Raw genomic sequence first — 18,785 nt, 5'->3', positions numbered from 1 at the left:
TCAAATCCAGAAAGCGCATCATCGAGGTCTTGCTGTGCAAGAACGGCTCGCATCTTCACTTGCCAAAGTGAGAATCTTGTGTCTCGGTCCAGGAGCGGTAGATCATACTTCAAACTCGCCATAGGAATTAATCCTGAAATTTGCTAGTAAGAAATTAGGGTAAACCTAGCAAAATCGCGAACCTCTGGGTGCACTTTCTGTGTGCACGTAGCGTAGATCAGGGAATCTCCTGGTACACAAGCTTAGGTGGCCGTAGCAATTCTCAACGTGAAATTGAATTCACAGAACAGGGCGATGATGGCTCTGACTGACTTGCCCTACTTTTTCTTCACTTTGGGATCTGTGCGCAATTAGATTGGTTTCTGCTGCTTTTTCTCCTCCCCCGACGTGTGGTGTGGAGACCGGCTGCTGCTCCTCCTGTTTTTTCTCGCGTGCGTAGGCAGCACGACGAAGACGAGACGAATCGACGAGACGAGCGACGACACGCGCCTGCCGTCGCCGATGATGAACGTGCGCCGGTGGATAATCTCGCCGAATTGCAGAACGATGGTGGGATAGTTGTTGATCGAATCTCCAATGATCTGATACCACTTGTTATAAAAATAGATGCACAACGGAGACACGAATTTTTACGTGGAAAACCCTTGCGGGAAAAAACCACGGGCGCCGACCGGCAATGATCACTATAGAGGAGATGATTACAAACGTAGGGGAATCACAATGGGAACGTCACCCCTTCCCGTACGGCTTACAAGAGTATATATAGGGGATAATAGAAAGACACCTAATAGGACTCCTACTAGGAAACTAATCCGAATATATTGTGGGTCCAAAATTCGGATCACATATTTAACACACGCGCACCTCTGGCCACGATGGGAGAGAGGACGCCACCATCACACCCTCTGCCGCCATGAGGGAGGAGACGTCGCCTGCCTCCCCTCCACCAGATCTGGTAGAGGTCGCTCTCGCCACCGCCCCATCTACCACCACCATGCATGAGCTCCCCTTGTTGGCGCCATGGACAAGAGGATCCACCGCTGGAGCCCGCCCACAGCTGAAGCCCGGGCGACTGCCGACAGTCGAATCCACCGCCGGAGCCCGCCCACGCTGGAGCCCTCGCCGAAGCCTGCGTGAACACCGACCGACAGAGCTCTCGTCGAAGCCCGCTCGCGCCTGTGCGGCGGCCGCCGGTTTGCTGCCCCGCCACTGGATCTAGAAGAGATAGGGTGTGAAAGAGAGAATGATGTGGTGGGTGGTGGGAGAGTGGGTATTGGATAGATAAAGATAAGAAAAAAATATAATTTTGTTTCTTCATCTCATTCCAGTATTTTTTATGGATGACCGTTTGTAAAAATCTATTTTTATAAGTGACCTTCTCAAACAATCGCTGATAAAAATAGACTTATTTTTACAAACAGTTATGTAAAGATAACCGCTTGCAGATCTTCGGTTACAGTTTCACGAGCGTTTTTTATTTTACCCGCCTGAAAAATAAAAGGGGTTATTCTAGGAAAAGTCGTTTTTAAGTAGCGAAAGTAACTCTTCCGCATATTAATTAAAGCAGTAGAGCTAGCTTTTTCTTTGTTCACCGCCAGCTTTGTTTTCGTTGCTTACGATGATAGACAACTATTTAATTCTAATATGCACAAGCATGCCCAAGCATCTGCCTCCGAGGTTGAATTAGATGTATCCTCCTTTGCTGCTACACATTGAGTAAACGCTGCACTTTTTTCCCATTTATATACGCTAATATGCAGGTCAATTAAGGATAAGGTCTTTTTTTCCCAAGATTTCATGTCAATGTCACTAAAATTGGTATTGTTAAGTATAAAGTTTGCAGTATATATATACACACAATGTGTGTAATGTTAGTTTATTTAACTACAATTTTGTAGTTTTCTATGATTTTACATTTATCTTTTATGCAAGTTTGAATTTATTTTTGCATGTAATTTCTTACATTTGTATGAATTGTAGGTGTATTCTTGTTTAGGTTAGACTAATTTATTGTTCAACAATTTTATCATTGAAAGAAAGGACTTCTAAGTAATACTGTATTAGAGTAATGAGATCCATCGTTTGTAATTTTTGGATGGGAAAAGTAACTGATATTTTTTGAAAATTCGAGGTGCATGAAATCAAGACACGCCCTAAGAAAAAAAAAGCATAGTGTTAGAGTAATTGAAGATATACACGTGCACTTGTGTTGTAATTTGATTTTCCTGTAGGAGGAATATGTATATATGTGTGTCTAATTGAAGGTATGAATACTTGCTACTACTTTTGAGCCTTGGGATCTGTTTAGCACAGCTCCAGCTTCATCTCTTTAGCTTGAACTCAACTAAACAATTTCAGTTTCATCTATAATGAAAGCGGAGCTGGATGTAGCGCTCTCACAAAAAGAACTAGAAAGGTGGAGCTGTGTTTAGGTTGCTCTAGAACTTTATTTTAGACCCAACTCATTTTAGCTAAATTTAGAAGTAGGAGCTCTACCAAATAGTTCTTAATAAAATCAAATTGGGAGTATAGTTCTTGTTTTTTGTTGCTAAATGAAATGAAATTAAATGAGCCTTAATAAAAAAAACCTACATGGAATCATGGAGTACTACTTGTGGCCTCTTAATTAAGATGCATAATTTTTGCAGTGCTTGGGAGGAAGGATTATAAAGCATCGATCACACACGCGCCTGGCTGGCCAGTGGAGAAAAGAGAGAAGGCTGGCATGCGATGCCTGGCAGCATGAACATACGTTGAGTGCACCGTTAAACTAAGCAAAGAATTGATGTATATATATCTTGTTGATGAATATAATGTACTGTATCGCCGGGGGCCGTCTACATATAGGTATGCATGTGATCATTTGTTTGCATGCAGATGAAATGCGATAGCAATTAATTAGCTATTGACATTAGTTTGCAGTAGTGCTCGTTCACCAGCATATAATTAATATGGGGTCGTTCTCGTTGCCTTTTGGGACGATTCATTCGATTGAGCCGGCATTCAACCTCTCTGCATGGTGAGTGGCGATCCTATACAGTCCTAGCCGGGGTCACAGGATAGAACTATGTTAATCAGTACTCCCTCCGTTTCGAAATGTTTGACACCGTTGATTTTTTTAAACATGTTTGACCGTTCGTCTTATTCAAAAAATTTAAGTAATTAATAATTCTTTTCCTATTATTTGATTCATTGTTAAATATATTTTTATGTAGTCATATAATTTTACATATTTCATAAAATTTTTTGAATAAGACGAATGATCAAACGTATACTAAAAAGTCAACGGTGACAAACATTTTGAAACGGATGGAGTATATCACTTAATAATTAGATGATTAGTATTTATTGTATCCCTGATAATTTTTATTCTGGGTTCGTCACTAGAAACGGTGCAGTAAATATTTTTTATTTCTGGTTCGCCACTGAAAATGGTGCAGTAATCGTCTATACGATGTGAGCGGCGGCGGCAACGTCCCACGACCGGGGACGGGGACGGAGAATATGAAGCTGCTGTTCATGGTGGTGCTCATGGCGATCGTGGGCTGCACGCTCTACATCAACGGCTTCGTGCAGGTCTTCTTCCCGTGGGTGCGCCAGATCGGGTTCCAGAAGTACAGCCTCTCCATCATCGCGCGCTTCCTGCTCAACTTCGCCTTCTTCCAGTTTGTCCCTCTCGTCTCGGCGACCATCTCCCAGAGCCAGGCCAACAGCGGCGGCAACAACGACGGCGTCCTCCGGAACGAATCGGAGCTCCTGGCGGCGCTCCTGTGGTTGATCCTCGTGGAGCTCATCCGCAAGAAGGTCCAGGGGATGCTGCTGCCGACCGACGGCTCCTCCTTCTCGAGGGGCATCGGGAGGCTCACGCTCATGGATGTCTCCTACGAGGTGAGCCACCTGGTGTGGGTCGGCTACCTCATCTTCGCAAACTTGGCGAGGCAGACGAGGACGGAGACGTTAGAATTCCGATACTATTTGTTAGGGTTGACGTTGATCTACATCTTCACTGTGCTCTGGTCGCTGTGCTTGGCGAAGCTGGTGCTGAGCCTGTTGAACAGGAGGCTCGCGAGCTGCTCCTTGCACACGGCGAGGAACCCTCTTGTCGTTGCAGCTTACATGCAGAAACTCATGGAGAAGCAGACGGCCACAAGCCCCCCCGCCATCACCTTGTCCACCTGCAAATTCGTTGTCATGGGCGAGGATCGACTTGTCCTCCACTACAACAAGGTGAACAACGATGACGACAACAACAACAACAAGAGGAAGAGGAGAATGAGGAGGAGGGATAATGGGGTGCTCGAGCCGGTCACGATCCATGGATACGGCTACGGCGTGGCAAGGCGCGTCGGCGGCGACCAGAACGAGCACAAGCATGTGCATCTCCTCCTCACCGACCCCGACGAGTATCTCCGCCTGACGGAGCACGACTGCGTGGAGAAGGGGCGGCTGATCACCGTGGAAGACGTGATGAACATGCACGAGCAGCACGCCAACCTGTTCAAAGGCAGGAGGCGTCAGCTCCTCGAGGACCTGTGCATCTCCTTCTCCCTCTTCAAGATGTTCCGGCGCCGCTTCGAGCACTACCCGATGGTGGAGGTCGGCTCCGCCATGGCTCGCGGCGTCATGCTCGACGGCGTCCTCAAGCTCGAGGGATGTGAGCCTGTGGGCAAAGCCCAGAAACTCTGCAGCAAGTTCACGCTGAACCGAGTACAAGGTCAAATCCAGAGGGGTTTCCAGGTGCTCCAGCTTGAGCTTGATCTCTTGGTGCACTACTACCAGCAGGCGGCTGCCCCAGTGGTAATGTCCCAACCTATCCTTTTCGTCGTCAACTTCGTCTCCTCCCTCTTCCTCCTGTGTCTACTGCTCGGCACCGTCGTCTACATACTTTTCATCTCAAGTCAAGGTGAGCCGGTGTATTGCCAAATCATCGTCTGGACGACCACCGGAAACGGCCCCATCTCCAACGTCTACTTCTACATAACCGTGCTGCTCGTGCTCACGGTCATCGCCATTGAAACCCACGAGTTCTGGACCGTGCATGTGTTCTCCAGCTGGAACATTGTTCGCATGGTCTGCACCTATCACCGTGCTGCCCATCGCCCGTGGCTACGGTGGCTCTGCTTCCTTGTCATCAGGGTAAGGTTCCTCACGTTTTCTGTGGGCAAATCGGAGATGGTCATCTACCAGATGTCCATCTTCGACGCCGCCTCTCCACTCCAAAAACTCTACGCAACTGTGAGGGCGGCCGACGTCGCGCTGCCGGCGATCGCCACCGGACGGATCATCGACGCCTTGCGTTCTGACGCCGTCGTCAGCCGCACCACCGGGATCGTCAGCCTCCCCGACATCGATGGCCTCGACTTCCGCACCATGACCACCACCGAGATCATCCTGGCGTGCCACCTCGCCACGGAGCTTCTCGACAACGAACACGACGACCACCCTCCCCCCGCCGCCGACGAAAACGACGACGACCAGCAGCAGCAGAAGAAGAAGAAGGAGAAGAAAGAAGACGACCGCAAGATCGCGTCGGTGTTGTCGAGGTACTGCATGTTCCTGGTGGCGCAGATCCCGGAGCTGCTCCCCGACGACGAGACGTGGGTGTCCGACAGGTACGGCGACACGGCGAGCGCCCTGCACCTCGCGTCCAGGCGGGTCGTCTGCCCGACGAGCCGGAGGAGGAAGAAGGCGATAGCCGTGGCCGTCCGATCGAGCCGGTGGGAGGAGCTGTTCGACGACGACCCGGCGGCGCGGCGCGGCGCCAGGCTGTTCCACCGGCTCCGGCGGCGGGGCCCGGCGTTCGACAAGGCGTGGGACGAGCTGGCGCGCTTCTGGGTGCACCTCGTCGTCTACCTCGCGCCGTCCAACGACGTGCAGGGCCACGCCAAGGCGCTGGCCTCCTGGGGCAGCGGCGACCTCCTCACCTGCCTCTGGACGCTGTGCACGCACGCCGGGATCACGCGCCAGCCTTCCGAGCAGGCGGCCGAGCTCACCGTCGACGACAGCAATGTCTAGTAATGATCAACGTATATATATATATCTGCAGCTGCTGCATCGATCGGTATCTCTCTAAAACTCTGGGCAATAAGGCCAAGTGTGTAATGGGGGATTGCATGCATGGTACAGTGCTTGTTTGATTGATTTGGCCCCGCGTGTGAGTGTGAGCATGTGTTATTTTCGTGTGCTTTTGTATTGACTTCCTTGTATAAAATCTGAGTTGCTTCAATGTAAATAAAGCATGATATGATGCATTTTTTTTTAATAAGCTGAGGGGCTTATTGCATATGTACATGAGGCTTTTGTTCCATCTATCTAGCACAAGATGACCCGTGCAATTGATCGGCTAGAGTCGAAACAAAATCTATTATAAAGTAATAGAAAAACGGTGTTGCTATAATTATGTCGACACATTTTCCAGCTAATCACAGTCGAATTTCTGTCCAATTGATCTCCCTTGAGATTCGTGCTACGATTGAAATACCAGTGCATTGAACGTCTTTGTGTGTTGCAGCGTGAAGCCAAACAATTAAATTTAAATTTCTCATCACGTCAGCATGTGTTTTCATGAAAAAATTACATATGTAATTTAAAGACTTACATATGTAATTTAGGACTTACATTGTAAATATACTAAAATTACATATGAAATTTATAGACTTACACATGTAATTTTAGAACTTACATTACAAATACACTAAAATTATATATGTAATTTAGAGACTTGCAATGTAAATACATGCTGACTATATTTTGGTGAAAAATATGGCGCCATAAATATAGTTACTCCCTAGAAAAATGAGCATCCACATTCGCTCTCACGGTCTAGAAATTCTCACATTAATCTAAAAAAATAAAAAAAATAGAACTAGATTAGGATTAGTTAAAAACTGAAGAAAGAAAAAAAGCATTAAGAAACTCGAAATGAGACAATCGGTAAAAAAAAAAAGGAAAACCTAATCATACTATACACTGGAAACGGAATCGGACAATCGGTAAAAAAAAAAAAAAACCCCTAATCATACTATACAATCTCACGGCCACCGCGGTCCTCGGCGCACCTGGCCCGGACGGCGCCGAGGCGGGGCGGGGCGGATCCGGCTCCCGGCAACGAGAGGCGGACGGCGACGAGAGGCGGACGGTGACGAGAGGCGCTCTCCTCGCCACTGGCATGCCGGACGAAGGTGAGGCCTCCTCCCCATCTTCCACCGTGCCGCCGGCCTCCTTCCCTTCCCCCACCACGCCGGCCGGATCTGGGAGCTAGATGGAGAAAGAGAGGATATTTTCGATTTGACGGCGTGGCCACGTGCTCAATCTTCCTCTTCTTCCTCTCCATCCTTCCTCTTCTTTCTCTCCACCCACCATCCTCCGATCTGGGGGCCGCCATGGACACGAGCTGAGGCAAGCACGAACAAAGACCAGCAAGAGACGAGCGGGGCAAGCACGAGCAACGAGAGGCGAGCTGAGGGAGGAGAGCAGCGACCGACGACCTGGGTGAGGAGCAGCAAGTGGTTATGGCAGAGTAGCTACGCATCCTTCTCTTTTTTTTTTTTCCGCTGTCTCTGTGTCTCGAGACTCTCTCGACAGTCGACACAACCATGAAATGCCCATGATTTTTATTGTGTGGTGCGTGGCTGTGATGTTTTTTTTTTCTTTTTACTGTAGCAAATGACACAGACTTTTTTTATAAGTCTAATTAATACGTCATTAACAAATGTTTACTGTAGCACCACATTATCGAATCATAGAGCAATTAGGCTTAAAAGATTCGTCTCGCAAATTAGTTGCAATCTGTGCAATTAGTTATTTTTTTAGCCTATATTTAATACTTCATACATGTGTTCAAGCGTTCGAGGTGACGAGATGATTAGTTGCAATATGTACAATTAGTTATTTTTTTAACCTATATTTAGTAATTCATACAGGTGTTCAAGCGTTCGAGGTGACGAGATGTAAAATGGCCTAAAACACATCGGCTGCAAAAGCCAGTGACAACTGACAACCATTTCTATCATCAAAAGAATCTCTTTTTAATTTAAAAACTGTTCCTAACAATTCTCTTTCGAAACCATGTAGAAGTAAAAAAACATAAAATGTAAATTCGGAATTTAAAAAATAACGAATATTACACGACGAGTATAGAGTACATATAAAAATATAATTTACAAATAACTATAAAACTAAAAAAATGATTAATAATTTTCATGTATATATAACACAATAAAAATATTACACATTGGTTAGTTTGGTCAAGTTAGACCATAATTTTAAATCATGTTCCCATTTTACTATATTTTAAAAATAAAATAAGAAAATAAAAAAGATGCTAAGCCACGCAATCTGCGCGGGCTACCTTACTAGAAATTCTCATATTAATCGGGAAAAAAGAAAAAAAATAGAGTTCATATAGGAATACAATTTTAAAACAAATGAAATTCGGAATTATAAATAAGGAATATAGGAAAAGGAGACTAAAGTCCATACCGGTATACAATTTAGAACTAATTAAAATTTGGAATTAAAAAAAATAAGAAAACTAAACCTAGAAGTCAGAGTCCCTATAGAAATACAATTTAAAAATAACTAAAATTGGAATTAAAAAAAAGCAATATTGAAAGAAGATTCTATACCCCATACAGGTTATAATTTAGAAAAATTGAAATTAGGAATTAAAACATAAAGAATATTAAAAGATGAATTTAGAGTCCATATAGAAATATAATTAAAAACAACGGAAATTCAGAATTAAAAAATAGGAATATTGAAAGATGAGTCTAGAGTTTATATAGGAATTTAGAACAAATTGAAAGTCAAAATTAAGAAAAATAATAAAAGTAGAGTTTAGAGTCCATATATAAATACAATTTATAAATAACTAAAATTCAAAATTTTAAAAATAAGCATGATTAGGAGAAGAGTCTAGAGTCCATATAGGAATATAATTTAGAAATAAGTAAAATTCGAAATTAGAAAATAATTAATCACTGTCAATACAGTACAAAATTCAAAATTATGTTGCTATTTTAAATATATTTTAATAAAAAAAATATGAAAAATATTTAAGCTGTTATATGAGAAAAAACATAACGATGCTAGCCGCGCAATCTGTGCGGGCCACCATGCTAGTTATATTATGATATAAAGGTATCGAGCATTTTGGCATAATTCCTATCATACACCAATGAATTATGACTTTCTATGCTTCTCCCATTGCAACCTAGCATTGTTGACGATGGATACTCGCGGACCGGATGAGTTAAGTATTGAAGTACGTTGGAACGAGGGTCTACGTAGTACGACATCAAGCAAACAAAAGATACGGATTATACTGCTTCAGGCCCCTTGTCAGGTAATAGCCCTAGTCCAGTTTATATGAGATTGATGACGATAAGAACATATTACAAAGAGAGTATTTGAAACAGATGGTACCAACGAGATCGTAGTCAAGGGATTCGACAAGATCTCCCGACGACTTGGCTCCATGCATTCCGGCTTTGTAAACTTTGGTGGGTGTGTGGTCGATGAGATGCGATGCCCTTCGCCTCCCCCTAGGGGTCCCTTTTATACCGTGTAATACCTTGACCCTCAAGTAAGACTTAGGGATATGTAAACCGACATGATATACCAAAGATTTTACCCTTTCCGAGTAGAACTTCGGCAATTTCTTAACTCATAGAGATATTTTCCATAACTTGAGACGAGTTCCTAACGGCGTATATGGAAACGATCCGTATACGTGAAGGTATACCTTATCGGTATATTTCATAAGTTGTAGGATAGAGGGTATGCCTTATCCATAACCTTGACAGTGGCCCCCGACTTCAACTTAAATGAATTCATGTTATCGCATGCGACTTCTCCCGATAGTGCGTTGTCGTACTCGCTAGGTCAATCTCGGTTGTTTAACCGTAGAGACACGGAGCTATCGACAACACTTACAGGGAACCCATCGATGCGGATTTTGAATTTAAATTGAAGTCTGAACAACGGTCTCCAACGGGCCTTAGGAATTTTCAGCGGCAATCTCTCCCCTTTCCTCGAAATACGAACCGCCAGGTAGTGCTCCTATTTAATGGAATTTTGAGATCCATTTCAAGTCCGCTTGCCAGAAAACCCTTACTATTCCCCGGCTTCCTCAGACTCTACGTTTCCCCAATCCTCAACACCCTTCACCGGCGATCCTCTTCCGGTGATCTTCTTCCAATGGCAGACCTTTACCAGTCTTCCTCCGACGCTGCTGCATTGAAGAAGCTGCACACCGAGGAGGCCGTCCCTCCGAAACAGATCATGGCGAGGGAGGCAGGAGGTACCAATCCTTCTCCTGTCTTAGGTCGTATGGTAGCTGTAAAAGATTTCATCCGATGCGGTTTTCTGCCTCCTCCTTCCGAATTTCTTTTGTTGGTCTTGAACTTCTACGGCCTTTCTTTCTTGCACCTGAACCCCAATTCCATCGCTTTCTTGAGCATATTCGTTCATCTTTGCGAGGCCTACATCGGGGTAGTGCCTTTCTTAGACCTTTTCCGCTTTTCTATGAACTCCGGTGGATGGAGCCCAATCGGGTTTCGGGATGTTGCGGATTCCGCCTTCGTGATGGCATGAAGGCGAAGTACATCCCTCTCCAATGCCACTCATCTCGGAGCCAATGGAGATCGAGATGGTTCTACCTCGAGATAAAAGAACTCGACCCAGTTCTTGTCGTGCCCGAGGTCCAACCGGAGCGTTCCGAGGACTGGACCTCGAAACCCCCAATTACACCCTCCCTCCAAGCCTTTGTCGATGCCGTGAGTGACCTTCGGGAACAAGGGCTAACCGGCTACGAAGTCGTTAAAGATTTCGTTAGCCGTCGGATCTAGCCTCTGCAGGCCCGTGCTCACCCCGCATTCGACTACACGGGAGCGGAGGATATAACTCGAATCTCTTCGCGGGGTATTCGTCTTTATATTGTGATCTTCCTCCTGTTTTTGATGATGACTTTGAGGCCGAAGCCTAACTCATCCTCTTGTATATTTATTTCAGGTCTTTCTCGTGATGCAGCGGGTGAAGGAGGTCTTGATCAGCGCTGCCTCCACGGCCGACGAACCGCCGGCCCCGCTCTGCGACAAGTTGGCAGCCGAGAAGGCGGCCGCTATCAATGTAAGCGAGAACCGGGGGACCTTGTGTTTTTATTCTTTTTAAGAGCCAAAGTAACTTCAACTCCTGTAGGCCTTGCCATTGACGGATGTTGTCGGTCTTCTTGTTGACCACCAGGCCTTCGCCTCGCTCAAGGACAAGGTCGCCGACGAGGTTGCCAACATTTCCTCTGTTCCCGCCGTCGCAGGAGGCAGCGGGACCAAGCGAAAGCCCTGGGCGAGGTCGAGCGCTCCTTCTAGTTCTCGGCAGAAGTTTGCCGGCTCCGAGGTAAAGCGCACCGTTGTCGCCCTTTTTTCTTGATATGCTAGAATGAGGTCATAGTTCGCCATCTTACGCAGGACTTGGGCAGCCTCGCTCCTCCTCTGAAGAGGAGGGTGTTAAAGCTGCCCGCCGGCAAGTAAGTGAAACTCTTGACCCACTCCATTGTCGCATTGTTGATCTTTGCTGATTATATCCTCTTGACCCACTCCATTGACAGGAAAGCATTGGCGGTCTCCGTGCAAAGCGGGAGTGAGACGGCGATGAGTGGATCTCCAGCCGCTATCATTCCCCGCGTGGAGGTCGCCCCTGTTGTCGTTGAGTCCGTGGGGCCTACCACCGCTCCTGTGGCCGCGTCGCCGCCCGGAGTGGCCAATTGGTCCGATATAGTGGCCGAATGCCACCGCCTTCTCGAGAGCACTTCTCGGGCGGTGGGAGCCCAGATGGACCATGTGGTGGCCCGCGGGACGGCAGCGGACGGAAGGGTGGTTCAACTGGAGGCGCAACTCGAGGTTGCCCATGAAGATCTTCAGAAGATGAAGGAAATCGTGGCCGGCAACGAGATGCAACGCCAGGGCCTAGAGAAGAAGATGAACGATACACATGACATCCTCTTCTCCCTCCGTGACTCCCTCCGCAGGAGCTTCACCAGCCTGCATCAACTGGCGTTGTCGTGCGGCATGGAGTCCTCCATCCCGACACATCCCGACGAGACGTCCCTGACATCGGCGTTGTCGGAGCTGGCGGGCGAGATGGAGGCCATCCCATCGCGGCACGCTGCCCATGTTGCGGAGGAGATCTCCAATGGAATCCACACGGGGGCATGTTACGTCCTCGCGTGCGTGAAGCTAGCTCTCCCTGGCGTCGACCTCAAGGAGATCTTGTCGAAGGGGGCTGTCGATGCCACGCGGGAGAACGTGATGTCCAGCGTGTCGGATCTCGGGGAAAGCATCCTCCCCTTTACAAGGAGTAAACTTTCTCCGTCTTGTATTGTGATTTTTGTACAAACACTTTTGTTGTCTTATGGGCAGAGCGACTTCCTTTACTTCGCACCATTTGTTGATTTGCCGCGTTTCTTTGTCTTTCGTAGCTGCGTAGATTCTGAGGACGTCCAGCAAGGCGGATGTCCTGATGTCGCGAGGATCGACCTACCTTCCTCGAGCGATGCGCCTGCCCCTGCCATTGTTAACGATGGGGAGGTGGGTATGACCTCTGGCCCGTCTAACCCGGGTGTGGTCGCATTCCCTCGCGAGAACTCGGGTGCGATGTCATAGAGAAGTTCATCTTTTAAACTTGTTGTTTTGTTTAAAAGGCAGCATCCCTTACATCCTCTCCCCTTTGTAGATCTCGACGACGTCCTCGCTGAACGAGATAGGCGTATCGCGTACTGGAGGACGAAGTTCGAGGTCGCCGAACTCGAGCGGTCGCTCGTGGTCGTGAAGAAGGACCAGGCCGTGGAGGCTCTCCGAGGCTGCGAGGTTTGGCTGAACTCGTACCTTAAGAGCTGCTACAGTGCCATGGCCGACGTTTGTCGTCAGCTAAAGGTTAATCGCGCGGAGCCCGAGGAGAGTACGGCGGGCTACTTGTCCTGGATGAGGGGGGCATGTGCTCAGCTTGAGGGCATAGGACAGCAGATCGACATCAGCCTCTAAGAGGAATGTCGTCGCGCCAGCCGTTACGCTGGAGGTCATGTCCTCACCTGTATTCAAGATCGCCGCTCGCAGATGGATCTCGGGTTCCTGCGTGGGGGTTTTCGCCGTTCGCGGTTATCGGCGGACGAGGTCGACCGACTGGCACGATCCCTTGCTCCTCTAGCCGAGGAGGTTTTTGCTTCCATCAACTGGCAATAGCCGTCGTGGTAGGCTTTAGTCCCTGTAAAAGAAACATCTAGCAAGAATTTGTAATATACTGTTATCTTTATTAAGGTTTTGTAATTAAAGCAGAAACCTATCTAGTGAAAATGCTTAAACAGGTTATGCTGTGAACGAGTACTACTCTTTTTATAGGCTGCCTTTTGCCCATTATTGAGTAAGGTACTCTCCCTAGCCCCTAGCCTTGTCCTCGGTGAGGTCTGCTCTCGGAGGGGAAGGCTCGATGACTCGTAACTTGCCTATCTAAAATTGCGATTTTGCCTAGGCCCTAGCTGTGAAGTTGGAAAAACCAATTTCCGATTACACGGCTTAGCTAATACACCTTTTGAGCACTCTTACATGACCAGGTCTTACATGGTCGTTCGGCTCTTCAAATCCGACAAGACCTTATCTGCTCTGGGCGTCCCCAGCCAAAATTCCCGTAGGTTTCTCGGAGGCTTGTCGAAACGGCGTAAAGGGTCAGTAGGTTCGATTTCAAGAGTAGGTGTTATCGTGGTAAGGGATCTCTGGGTAAGGCACTGCTATATTTCATGAGAAAATCAAAATACCTTTGGGTAATGGATTTGCACATATTTGGGATACATTGATTTTATACATAGAATTTACGTAACTGATCAATGTTCCAGGAGTTGGATAACTCGCGGCCATCGCCATCTACAATTTTGAACGCGCCTGGTCGCAGTACTTGTACCACCGTGTATGGTCCTTCCCACTTAGGCAAGAGTTTGTTGCGTCCTGCCTGGTTTTGAACTCGTCGGAGGACGTAATCGCCGATGGTGAGTGTGCGAGCTCTAATGCGTTTCTCATGATATCGGCGTAGGGCCTGTTGGTATGCGGCTGCTCGAATGGCAACTCGTTCACGATGTTCCTCGAGAAGATTCACATTGTCGCTTCGCCTTTCGTCCTGTTCCTCGTCAGTATACTTCTGTACGCGTGTACTTTGTACGCGTGTACGGTTATATACACCGGTAATCCCATGTGTTATATAGTACCACTCCTTGTATCAGTAGATGGTACACACATAGCATAGTATAATATCACAACTGACATCGTTTACAGGTGTTTCTACAATAATAATACAAGGGTAACCTCATTGGGTCCCGAAATAGACCAAACATGGTCACTTACAATACAAAATACCAAAGTACTAGATAGAACAGCGGAAGCGAAGCAGCGGTGGTCCATCGAACTCCACAAGCAACGACTGGTGAACCTATGGTCCCTAATCCATCATCTTCGACACGCACTTGATAGTAGCATGGCATGAATATAATCGACTCCAACTCCTTTCTAAAAGATTTAATTAAGCAAGGGTGAGTACATACGTACTCAGCAAGCCACTACTACAAAATGAATCTAATGCACACAGAGGTTCAAGTATGGCTTGGTTTATTTGCATAAAGCTAGTTTTCACAATTCATTTCACAAACCTATTGACCTAGCAGTTTTAACTGAAAAACAACATTATTGTTGAAGTTGTAATTATCCAGGGTTCATCCACCTCTCCAAGCCCCGCTTGGTTCGGTTTACCCTCACATTTCATCCTATACCAACTCTACTATACTAACCTTCCCACTCTTTGGGCAAGTTTCTCATGTCTCTCATATCTACTCTAAGTAGTATTAAAATCTATGAGTCTAGTCAAGGGTAGTACAGGTCCTAGCGCTCATTAACCACGAGCACGGCTTTTCGAATAGTTTAATTTACTCACACTGCAGTGGATGTACGCTTTTAATCCCACACTCCGTGACGCACCCAACACATGAGACTTGTCACGGCCCGGTTTTTCAGTTACCCTTGCATGGCGGCACCCGCTCCAAGGACTATGAATCCCCATTGCACCCCCGGTGCCACATTCCTACCTCGAGCCGGTTGTGAGGGGAGTCCTGGCGCTCCCGAGATCAGAGATTACATTATACATATATATAGTTTTGACGTCATTAAACCACATACTTCCACATTTCCATACCAATGTCCAGAACCTACCATGTCTGGGGTGCCACCCCACGAGAATAACCTAGTCCACCGGGTCTAACCCCACTCAAGAAGTGTGGTCGTACTCGGTTCGTTTCCTGCTTAGCTTCTTGACTTGGTCCTTAACTGACCGGGGTCAGCGGCTTACCGTTCCCAGAACCACCCATATTCTATTCGTGTCGTCCCAGTTGAAATAGTTTTGTTGTATTAAGTTTTGGTTTTCGCAGAAGGTTTGTGTATGGCGGGTGGTGCTCATGTCTCCACCCACAAATCATCAATCACTCACATCGAGTGATCTCACATCCATAATCATCTAGCATAAATATGGAGTGTACGTATGTCTACCATAGCATTACTAAGCATCATCAATAATTGACCGCATATAAATAAATGACTCAGGTAATCAAAGGCATACAACATGTATAAAGGTAATCAATATCAAGGGTAGGCATAATCAAGCATAGGTACGCAATTTATAAATAGCATGCAATTTATTTGTAAAACAACACATTTGTAAACATAGGATCGATATGTTCAAGGATGGGAGCGTAGTGACTTGCCTTGCTATTGGTTCTAATGACTTCAAGATATCCGCAACAGTTAGATAATTAGAATATCCACGACCGAAGAATACCCAGAATAATCACGCTCGATAAACGGCCAAAGAAACCACACACAATCCTAAAAGAAGTAAAATAAAGCAACATTCAATGCAACTAATGGTTCCATTAAATAGATCTCAATTTTAGAGAGATTATGGAAGTTGAATGGAGTCAATCGGAGTTACGGTTGGAAAGATATGGGTTTTCGAAGTTGGAAGAGTTTATAAACCGAAGGGGAGTTGCTCCTCGGGTTGGGGACGGGTTATAGACTTTCAGAGAGGGCTCTGGGTTGCACATGGGATGTCTTATGGACTTTAGTGTATGAGTAGGCCGATGGTGGGCTCTGGGGGATAATTTATAGACTTCTGTGGTACATGGGTTCTCTGGGTTTGGCCGAGGGAGTAGAGGGATCTAATGTAGACTTATATGGAGGAATGAAAGATCTAGAACATGGGGTCCACATGTAAGTGACTCATATCTCTAAAAGATGGTTTAACAGGAATTAATCCGGGATGGGTCCACGTGTCACTGGGATTATTTGAGAGGGATTAGGAGTGTCATTACTGTGCATGAGGGATTATATGAGGTGGGGCCCGCATGGGTCCCATATGTAAGTGTCATCTCCCCTTATTCCTTCTTTTTGTCTCTCTCTTATCCGTTTCTCTTCTCTCCTTCTCGATCTCTCCTCTCGTTTTCTCCTCACGCGCGACTGAGAGAGAGGGAGCGAGGGCGGCGATGGGGAGGCGGCCTGGCTAGGGCGCTAGGCGACGGGGCGGCGCGGCCGTGGGCGACGGTGTCCGGCGGCGCCCGGAGGGAAGGCGACATGGCGGCTGGGCGGCGGGGAAGTGGGGAGGGCCGGCGGCCAAGAGGCGGCGTGTGGCGGCGGCCTAGCGCAGTGGGGGAGGAGGGGCCGGCGGCTGGGTGACGGCGGCGGCCTGGCACGGTTGGCCGGTGGTGAGGGAGGGAGGGAAGGCCGGCGGTGGGGAGATGGAGACCGGCAGCGGTGGGGATGGTTGAGAGGGCGGCAGCGGTGGGTAATGGAGAGGAGACCGAGGAAGAAGCTCGGCGGCGGGGCGGGAGGATGTCGGGGTCGGCGCGCGCTACGGAGGCGGCGTCGGCCGGACTCGTGAATGGTGGGCGCGACGATGATGCCGCGCGTATGGCGCGGCTGACAGCGCGGCCACTCGGCGGCGTCCTGGGCGAGGCCAAGACGTCGGTGGGGCAGCGGCCGGGCGTGTAGGCGCAGGCGACGGCCTGGCGACGGCGCGGCCGGGCGCGTCGGATGGGGGACGGTGCGCGGACCGGCTACGCGTCGGCCACGCAAGGAGGTGGCGACGGAGCGCACGATGGTGGCACCGCGCCGGGACAGCGACAAGCGAATGGAAAAACAGAGAGAAGGCGATCGACAACACTAAGGGACGACAATGGGAAGGAGGGCAAGGAAGGGAAGGAGCAGATGCTCACACTGCGGCAGCCGAGTAGCGGCACACCGTGCGTGGTCGACGGGCGTCGACGATCGGCTCGCGGATCATCCTAGGCTTGCTGTTCGTCCTCGCACACCACGTGTTCGATCGTCGGTAACAAGCGAACACACAGTGTTAGGGGATAAATGTCAGCGGGTTAGTGCAAGGTAAGAGTTAGGGAGTTAGAAGTTAGCGAAACGGAAAGTGGAAGAGTCAGTGAAACAGAAAGTAAAGGGTTAGCTGGTTAGTGAGTCTAAGGGTTAGATGTTAAAGTTAGTCGTTCTCGGGTGATCAATGGTGCGGCGGCCTATCCGTCCTCTTGCTCAACTGAGGCCCAGCCGGAGCCGGCCGCGGCGGAGCAAATGGAGGGATGGCAGCTTGTGCACGGGACTGAGGAGCGCAGTGGCAGAGCTCGAGCGTGGAGGTGGAGAAGAAATGGAGAGGAGCCGAGCTGCTGCTGTCTTTGGTGGGGTTCATATAGGTTTGCTGGCTGCCTGTGTATGGGAGGCAATGTGAGGGTAGGCGGGGAGCAGCTCTGAATGTCGACATCGCCACAGTACCAGGTATGCATGGCCCCTTGCACTTGGCTCTGCCATTTTCGGTGTGAACTTGGTGTTGTGGATCTTCCTCATTGTGTTGTTTGTATTTTGGGAATGAATTTTGTGAACCGGGAGCATGGGTGCATGGTTTGCTGTGTGGAAGGGACCCATGTTATTGAATGGCCGCATATTTTGGTGCAAAATCCTGTTGTGAGCCGGCAATAGTTGGTGCTAAACCCTGTTGCGGCTTGTAGGCAATTCATCGAACAGCTTCTGTGCAGGCAGCTGGTTCGGCTGGGGAGGGAAAACAGACTTTGGCTGAGAAGGTTGCTTGGTGGCTGTAGCTCTGAGGTTAGGGAGGCAAAACAGACTTTCTGTGAGATGAGCTGGGCTGACAGGGAAGGGAGGTGGCCTGGTTGCAATAGGAACTTTTGCATATTGCAGGGATTGAATTGGAATGACATATGTATTAATGGAACTTGTAATTTGGACTGTATTTATATTTTGGAATGTATAATCTGGACATTTATTTGGCTCTGTATATCGGACTGTGCTTGTATGGTACTATGGAGTGTATGGTTGTGTTCGGTATAGAAATTCCGTTATGCACAAGGATTGAATGTTTGGACTGCAATACGAGGTTTGGTATTTATGGAACCTGCATTGCCAAATAGGAATTTAGGCTTAACGCCTGACGAACGAATTCATCGGTCGTCGTAGGATTATTTTATTCATAGGATTATTTTATTTTGAGAGTGTTCGTACGAACGACCGATGGTAGTGAAGGAAGGATTTTAGGGACGACATGTGGCATAGAAATCCAATCGTCGCAGTAGGAATAAATTTGAGGATATTCGAATCGACGTACGATAAATAAATATGTCGACCGATCGTAGACATTCGAAGGGGATATCAAGTTGAATTAATAGAATGGTTTGAAATAACCGTAGG

The 18,785-nt window shown here is 47.7% G+C and overlaps 1 protein-coding gene and 1 long non-coding RNA gene across 2 annotated transcripts; both read left to right on the top strand.

The window, feature by feature from the left end:
• The first annotated feature begins 2,892 nt into the window (after positions 1 to 2,892).
• LOC112936609 (uncharacterized) lies at positions 2,893 to 6,265 on the top strand. The gene is made up of 2 exons (XM_026020740.2): positions 2,893 to 3,019; positions 3,441 to 6,265. The coding sequence occupies exons 1-2, from the start codon at positions 2,952 to 2,954 to the stop codon at positions 6,013 to 6,015; spliced, it is 2,643 nt and encodes an 880-aa protein (XP_025876525.1). The 5' UTR covers positions 2,893 to 2,951; the 3' UTR covers positions 6,016 to 6,265.
• Positions 6,266 to 16,922: 10,657 nt separating this feature from the next.
• On the top strand, positions 16,923 to 18,375 carry LOC107278989 (uncharacterized). The gene is made up of 2 exons (XR_001540308.3): positions 16,923 to 17,858; positions 18,089 to 18,375. It is a non-coding gene; the product is annotated as an uncharacterized lncRNA (long non-coding RNA).
• The last annotated feature ends 410 nt before the right edge of the window (positions 18,376 to 18,785 follow it).

Source organism: Oryza sativa, chromosome 10 (genome assembly GCF_034140825.1).
Source record: "Oryza sativa Japonica Group chromosome 10, ASM3414082v1".
Lineage (NCBI taxonomy): Eukaryota > Viridiplantae > Streptophyta > Magnoliopsida > Poales > Poaceae > Oryza > Oryza sativa.
Note: the sequence above shows the minus strand (reverse complement) of the source record. Positions and strands in the feature narration are given on the sequence as shown.

What these genes read in the sequence shown, in the direction of transcription:
- LOC112936609 (XM_026020740.2), top strand. Translation starts at nt 2,952, where the DNA reads ATGGGGTCGTTCTCGTTGCCTTTTGGGACGATTCATTCGATTGAGCCG. An exon ending in GCATTCAACCTCTCTGCATG is followed by an intron (nt 3,020 to 3,440) that starts GTGAGTGGCGAT and finishes AAAATGGTGCAG; the next exon opens with TAATCGTCTATACGATGTGA.